Below are 7813 nucleotides of genomic sequence, written 5' to 3'. Positions count from 1 at the left end.
CTATTTTTTGAGTTGGTATGCTTTGAGTTGTTGCAATTAAGGTTTACAGTTTCAATGCAGTACACAGCTTTTCTCCCACACACAAAACACTGTGAAGCTGATGAGAAGTCTCTTGTTGTAGATGCATCAAAGTGGAGCTCGACAAACTCCTCAGGAGGAGGCTGCCAAATAGGTTGGCCTTCAGCTGAGATCAAGACTGATTCACAATTGAGTTTTTCCTCCATTTTGATAGTAATCTCTGAATAGATAATTTTCTCCAAGAAGAATGCACTAAACAGGAGTAGCTTGCTTCTCAAAACCCAATAAATTTCTAGATTTCCACATAGCCCATAGAAGATTAACCAGCTATAGTAGATTGGATCCCAGTAGTAGGTGCTTCCGTTACTCTAAACTGCAGGTGTGATGGTGACACAGTTTCCCTAATTGTTTCCGTCTCTTCTGTTGTCTGTATTGCTGTGGAGTGTCAGGTTGGTTGCCTGTGACCTGCACAAGCTGGTTGAAAGCGTCTGTCCAAATCTGATTCTATGCCCTAATTGCGGGACGATTTCACGGGTCATGCAGGAATTATGGTCCAAACATGGATGTGGATATGTGTAAGGGAGTTCAGTACCTTGATGAAATCAAGGATTCAGTTGTCGCAGAGCTTTCATGGGTGTCAAAGGAAGCTGTGCTACCAGAAGAGAACATGACGGGGTATATGCATGTGACGTGGTTCTCCATACTGATGTCATTTGCAGAGATGCTGGACAGGTCATTCCTACCCCTAGGAGGGCTATGCAACCTCAGTGCCTCACAGCTAAACCTAGACTTTATGTATCGAGATCCAAGCTCCGGAGACTTGTCTTGGTGGTGTTTACGGTGTCCTCTCTACAACATCAAAGCTTATCTACCCGTCATCGAGGCATTTGGTTTCTCTTGTTACCAGCTTAAGGCTGCGACATCAGGACAGGCTTTTCCCCTGTGCCTGTTTGATCATTGGGATACAGTGGTGTCTGATCCTTTGGAGCCTGGTACTTAAGCTGAAGATCTTGTTATGAACAGATAACCTCTCTCTCTCTGTGATTTCGAGGACAAGAAAATACATGTGATAAAATGCCTGGCAAACCTGAAGCTAATTTACTAATTTATGCACAAACAGTAAATGATTTTAGCTAATTTACTTACAGGTCTGAATCCAAAACATGAAATACAGATTTCCAACCACCAAATCCAGCATACAGTAATATATTCAAGACAAACAAATTCGAATTAATTGATAAAAATCCAGAAATGCCTTCATTTAACAAAATAAAATGGAAGATCTTCACGAATTTTCTGGAACGGTGACTTTCTCCACCACGGATTCGAAGGCTGATGAAGATGCCCTTCTCTGACTCGGCATCCGAGCTGCATAAAGAGTTCCTGCATTGTTAAGCAAACCCCAAATAGTTGGATAAATCCCTACCACTATAATTAAGATTCATCCAATCACTATTTTCCTATTCCTCGGTAGAAATTGTTTGCTTGAACGTTCATAGTATCATCTTTACCGAAGCCTGGAAAACCTGAAGCTTGGTTATGATTAACGTAGTACTCATTGAAAAGGTTTGAACATCAAGATCCTCAATGGAAACCCTGTCACTGACTTCTGTAAAATTACTGATCCATCGTTCTTTATCACCTGGCAAACCACCTCCACAGCCAGATTTTCTTAAAGTTTTGACTTCTTAATATCATTCTTGAGTTTAATTCAGAGACTTGATTCTCCAGGTTTTATTTCTCAGCCTTTTCTCGATCATTGATTGATACCATAAGCCAATTTTGAACTATTGATTCTATAGGAGCAAACCCGCCATCTATGTATCCCACCGCTCCAGATGGAACCAAAAGGAACAAGTAGACCATAGCGGGGCAAGTTAACTACATCATGTGAACATGGTTGCAAGCTCTCTGTCTATCGAGAGGAAAATTAATCCAAACGACAGTTCAGTGATATGTCATAAAAAATCTGCCAACACGTTGAAATTGCTTTTTTTTCCCCATGGAAACGGGTAATCGCCCAAAGACAGATAGCTTGGCTACCAAATATTATCTTAACCCCTCCATAAGCATGTCACCCATATTTGTTCTGATGTGGTTGAAGACTTAGTATAGTATGCCAATGGGAAAAAAAAAACAATCTAAGAAATATGGATAAAAAAGTGTTCATTTTTGTATGAATTTGACTCTGGATAATATGTTGATAGAAGGTAGTGTGTAGATGTATGAGCTAGTGTTAGAGTTGCTCATACAGAGCTCCTAGATAGATAGAGATAGTAATAGTGGTGGAGCAAGATGTAGTTCTCTGTAAACTCTAGATTGTTATTAGTATTTCTTGCTCACACATTTACAATGGATACTCATCTGCCTTTATATAGGCTAGAACTACTTGGCCTCCAAGTATACTACTTGGCTTCCAAGAATACATGTGTATACTGCAAGTATACTTGACTTGCAAGTATACATAACTTGGTAGACTATATAAACTAGTTCACACTAGTATGACTAACCTAGTTCTAGTTTTCTCTTGTTCGCATTGACTTTGGCAAACTTTGTTTGCTGACTGATAACTTGACCAGACACAATTACAAATTATGATATTCCAACAAAAAGATAGCTAGCACAACACTTCATGTATATCCATGAGGTTGGACACTGGCCTATCACAGTAACAAGGAAATGAAGCATCATATCTCCAATATCGGCTAAGTACAATCTTATGGAAGTACCAATACTTCAAACCTTAGTAGCCAGGAACGTGAACAGTCATCACGAATCACAGTGAGAACCGCGAATTTGCGTTCGTCAGTGAAAACCGTGATGGGAACGCGTTCCTGGCAAGAAGGAAACGCGCTTTTAGCAAGGGAAGAACGTATATCTTAAAATACCCACAATTTCTGGCTACTGAATCTGGCTAAATATCCTACTAACTGTATATTATCTTCACATCTTTGTCTAGTATATCTATCCTATATCTAGTTCCTATATTCTAGGATATCTAGCTAGTTTATCTCAGAATCCTATAAAATAGATGTAATGGTCCGTATATAACAGATACTTTTGGCTCTACACGGGAGTCTACACCACTTCCAACCCATGCGTGAGTCTACACCACTTCCAACCCCAGGTTCACATGATACACAAGCACTAAATCGGATTTAGAAAGTTGTAAATAATGAGAAGAGACAAAAGAAGTGAATGAACGAGAGCTATATTGTAGGATACTAGTAGTAGAAAGTTGATGCTTCATTAAGATTTTCTAAATATTGCAGGTTGTTGTCTTGGTCCAGATTATAAATTTGGAGAACTAGTAGTAAAACTAAAGCTAATTTACGTTCCCGACTCGTTCCTCGATTTTCATTTTTTGAAAAATTTACGATTCCCGTTCCCGTCCTCGCTCTCGTTCCCGACCCCGTTCCCGCTCCTGGCTACTAAGCTTCAAACAGCAGGACTCAAATATACCTACAGTAATCATAAACTCCGTGATGTCCATGGCGCGGGGATACAAAAGAAAAAGGCAAGTGCTGTGACTACTCTAAACAGATTCTCTGTCTTAAAGTTGTGTGAATACCAAATCTCTGGTAGTTGCAGGTTTAATTTCAGATCATAAATATTGTGACGGAATCCCTACAACCTATACAGAAAACCCTCGAAATTCCTGTCACGATCAGTCAGAGATGTTTCGTAATGTTTGGACATGGATCTCCTCCAGAAAGCTCAGGAGCTACAGAAACATAATTCCTGTCCAATGTACCACTGAGATAACATTCTAAATTTTAAGCAGAACAGAAGAGTATGCTTTCGTGCCTAGTAAATCCTAGTCCACAACTCTGTAGACCTAACAGATGTTTAAGTTGCTCGAGCTGGGAATAAATTTCATGTACTCTATGGTAGCGATATAAATGTAAAATGCAAAAACATCGTAAGCAAAGGAATTTAAATACGTACCTTTCGAAATACATTGTACGATTTGTGAACATGGTAACTCCTCTAAAGCTTGCAGGAACCTTCTGGATTTCCAAAGCTAGCAAACTTTATCGACGAAATGATCTGCCCTGGGGCACACCTTAAACCAGCTTCAGTCTTCTTTCCATCATAAACACCTTAAACTTCCAACAGCAGGACTCAAATATATCTACAGTAATCATAAACACCGTGATGTCTATTGGGCGGGGAGATCAAAGAAAAAGGTAAGTGCTGTGACTAATCTAAATAGGTTCTCCGTATTTACATTGTGTTGCAAGTTTAATTTCAGATCATATATATTGTGACAGAATCCCAACAACCGATATACAAAAGAAAAACCCTCGAAATTGTGACGCCTTCAATATCTTGATTTCTTAAGAACCCTGTCACGCTCATTGAGACATGTTTCATAACGTTTGGACATGGATCTCCTCTAAAAAGCTCAGGAGCTACAGAAACATAATTCCTGTCCGATGCACCTCTGAGATAACATTCTAAGTTTTAAGCAGGACAGAAGTGTATGCTTTCGTGCCTAGTAAATCCTAGTCCTCAACTCTGGGAATAAAGTTCATGTACTCTATGGTAGCGATATAAATGTAAAATGCAAAAACATCATAAGCGAGGGAATTTAAATACGTACCTTTTCAAATGCATTGTACAATTTGTGAACATTGTAACTCCTCTACAGCTTGCGGGAACCTTCTGGAGTTCCAAAACTACCGAACTTTCTTGACGAAATGCTCTGGCCTGGGGCACACCTTAAAAAAGCTTCGATCTTCTTGAAGTAACATCGGCACAAAAAATTCAATAATTCTCTCAACAAAAGATGTTCCATTTAAACCACCACCACATTCATCAAAACTAGCAGTAAATTTCCGGCTGGTTTCAGCCATTATAGAGGAACATGAAACAGATAATAATAATATTACATAGTCAATTCACTTTTTTGGACAATCAATGCTATCAAGGATTTCAACATGTGCTACCATATCTGCAAGGACCCTCCATAATTACTTTGTATTTATTCTTGTCGCATCAACCAACAATACATTCCTACAGTTAGCAGAAGCACGAGAGGCTTATATGGAGGCCAACAACGAGTTATGCTTTTGAAACAGTTATAGGCTATCATTGTGTGACTCCTGAGAGTGCTTCAAAAGCTTTTACCTGGACACTGTGAGCTAAGCATTCTTCACTCGGATATCTCAAGTAGCTAATAATAGGAAAAGTAAAAATGGTACAGAAGCCTAAGGAATGAGACATCAACAACAGTTTTGGCAGAGCTAGTGTTGGGCTACTGAATAAAGCCTAGATATATATATATATATCGACGCTATTGTGAACAGACTCAGACATCCCCAGAAACTCGTGTCAAGAAATGGTACAACTTGAAACCTAACTGAATCAGAGTTAAGGAAAGGGAAAATTAATACAACTGGAAGTAGGCATTATGTATGTGAATAAATACAATTTATGTGCAAACTCAGCCATTAGGATGAAGATGTCAAAATCCTCGATGCCAATAGAGTGATTTTTGTTAATCCTGGCTGTACTCTGCAACTGCAAGGAACCTTGCTCATTGATCCTTCCCATAGAGATGGAAAAGTAGCTTATTGACGACAAACAATTCAGCTGGTTGTAGTTGATGACAGAATGATAACATAAATCATTTTAGTTATTACTGACAACTGTGCATAATTGACTCTCCTGTTATTGTGAAATTTGTGATGGATAAAGACACACATCAAAAGAGTTTATGCTTCCTCCCATGTATACACGAATAGTCATTACATTGTACATCACACCCATCGAAATAGGGTCGTGTCACTAACAAAATGCACACTTAACAAAGCAATAGAGCCTAACTCACATAAAAAGCACTCCCATAAAGTTGGGACGACGATACAAAGACAGAATAGAAGTAATCTATGCATACATATATATATATATATATTACTCAGCAACACAAGTCAATAACATTTAGGTTCACACAAAGGTTACTTGTTCAATTTCAAAATTAAACTCACAAGTTTATATAGAATGATATGAACATTACTTCAGATGCTCAATGGAGATTACCAGTATATAAGTGTGTACGCAGTGATCTCATCCTTTTATAGCTGCTTCAATGGCTGATCATGGCTTCTATTGACTCCATTGTTTTTGTACCTTCTTCCCCTAATTCCTTCAACGAAACAAAGGTATTCTTGTGAGGTAATACTTGAACTACCGGTTTCTTCAAATCCACAAGCCATTTAGAGGTTGCCGCTTTAAGGTCATAAAAGTTGAGATACTTATCCCAGAGGCATAAAACACCATCACTCTTTGTAATGGCTAATAATTCGATATCATAAATTTCAAAATCTTGATTCCAAATGAATGACTGATGTTCCTCTCCCTGATCTTTCATGTCGTGATTGCCATTCTTCTTTTTGAGTAGCCACACGTCATAACTTAGGACTCCTTCGATAACTAAACAAATAGCAAAAAACAAAAACCCATCCACAACCCCTATTCTATTACCTAAAGAATAACTCTCTGGTGGCGAAGGAGGTGGTGTCAAGAGATTTTCACAAAAGATTTCCTCAGACAAATCAAAGGTAATGATTTCGGATATTTCGTTCTCCAGCGTCAGCCAACAAAGAGCTCCATTAGCAAAGATACCTTGTCGATGTTCCCAGAAAAAATTGCTGATATCACAATCGAAATTTCCAAGGTTTCTCCATCCAAGCCCACTGCCTAGACTATATATGTGGACTTCTAGAAAATGGGTCTTCTTCAACATAAAAATTCCTACAACTTTGTACTCATTGGTCGAAGAAACATAACCAAATCCGCTAGTGGAGACAACATACTGACTGATATCACTATTGATCTTGATTTCTGGAAGCAGAACATATTCTTTGGTGATGGGGTTACATATAAAATAAGGTCGTAATGTGCCTCCAGAAAGACATATCAAGCCATTACATGAACCAACAATTATAGTATAGCTAAAAGGGGATGCTAAATTAATCCTTCTAATGCTTTCAATTGGTGTAGATACATCATCTTGATTACACTCAAAACACCGAAAATTTTCATTATTCCCAATTTCAGTACGACTCAAAGCAAGAAAACCCAACTTACCAGAATCAGAATCAGGATTTGAGAGATGACGATGGACGTGCATCTTGGAGAATGATGGATGACGAACAAGATTTCTCCAGGTTTTGCTAACTAATTTGCATTCCAGTACTGATTCTGTTGGTAAACCAGTTAGAATCTCTAGTGCGATTTCCATAGAGAGAAACTTGAAATACTCCATGAATGAATGATGAAACCCTGGAAGTGGAAGAAACAAGTGTTATTCAGAAGGGATGGTTTAGAGAGATCTTAGAAAATCAATCTAGGGTTTATAGGAAAATGGAGTAATTGGAATTGGGGATTTATTTTTGGTCTGGAAAGAGTCGTATAAATTTTTTTGTAGGGTAATGTAATCTGGGGTTAAAACAGGTGAGTACATGATGGTTTAGCTACAGTCTACTGAAGTGTAAACGTAGGTGCCTGTAGTGAGTGTTAGTGTGCCTTTATCATTTTCTGTTGTAAGCATTTGCGACTCTAACCGTAAGGGCAATTCGTATGGCAATTAACAAATATTTTTTTTGTTCATCCACGTGGATGAACACACGCGTTTTTGCACTATGGTAAATCAGACCGAAATAAGATAAAGAAAAATAGTGAAGTAATTTTTGGGAATCAGAAATTGTACTTGGTGTGAGTGGAAGAGTCGTGGGCGCTTGATGATGGTCCACGCGTTTTTTGTTCAATCGTCCGATTTTTCATCAAG

The 7813-nt window shown here is 38.4% G+C and overlaps 2 protein-coding genes across 2 annotated transcripts; one reads left to right on the top strand and one right to left on the bottom strand.

Annotated features, from left to right (window-relative positions):
- On the top strand, positions 1-1249 carry LOC113300172 (elongation factor 2-like). Its single transcript, XM_026549372.1, has one exon. The coding sequence runs from the start codon at positions 578-580 to the stop codon at positions 1016-1018; it is 441 nt and encodes a 146-aa protein (XP_026405157.1). The 5' UTR covers positions 1-577; the 3' UTR covers positions 1019-1249.
- A 2780-nt stretch (positions 1250-4029) lies between these two features.
- On the bottom strand, positions 4030-7442 carry LOC113293663 (F-box/kelch-repeat protein At3g23880-like). Its single transcript, XM_026542229.1, has 3 exons — positions 6064-7442; positions 4625-4759; positions 4030-4153 (listed from the first exon to the last, which is right to left on the bottom strand). The coding sequence occupies exon 1, from the start codon at positions 7289-7291 to the stop codon at positions 6110-6112; it is 1182 nt and encodes a 393-aa protein (XP_026398014.1). The 5' UTR covers positions 7292-7442; the 3' UTR covers positions 4030-4153; positions 4625-4759; positions 6064-6109.
- Between the last annotated feature and the right edge of the window lie 371 nt (positions 7443-7813).

This window comes from Papaver somniferum, chromosome 7, assembly GCF_003573695.1.
Source record: "Papaver somniferum cultivar HN1 chromosome 7, ASM357369v1, whole genome shotgun sequence".
Classification (NCBI taxonomy): domain Eukaryota; kingdom Viridiplantae; phylum Streptophyta; class Magnoliopsida; order Ranunculales; family Papaveraceae; genus Papaver; species Papaver somniferum.
Note: the sequence above shows the minus strand (reverse complement) of the source record. Positions and strands in the feature narration are given on the sequence as shown.

Excerpts from the sequence above, each read along its gene's own strand:
- LOC113300172 (XM_026549372.1), top strand. The coding sequence starts at position 578 with ATGGATGTGGATATGTGTAAGGGAGTTCAGTACCTTGATGAAATCAAG.
- LOC113293663 (XM_026542229.1), bottom strand. The coding sequence starts at position 7,291 with ATGGAGTATTTCAAGTTTCTCTCTATGGAAATCGCACTAGAGATTCTA.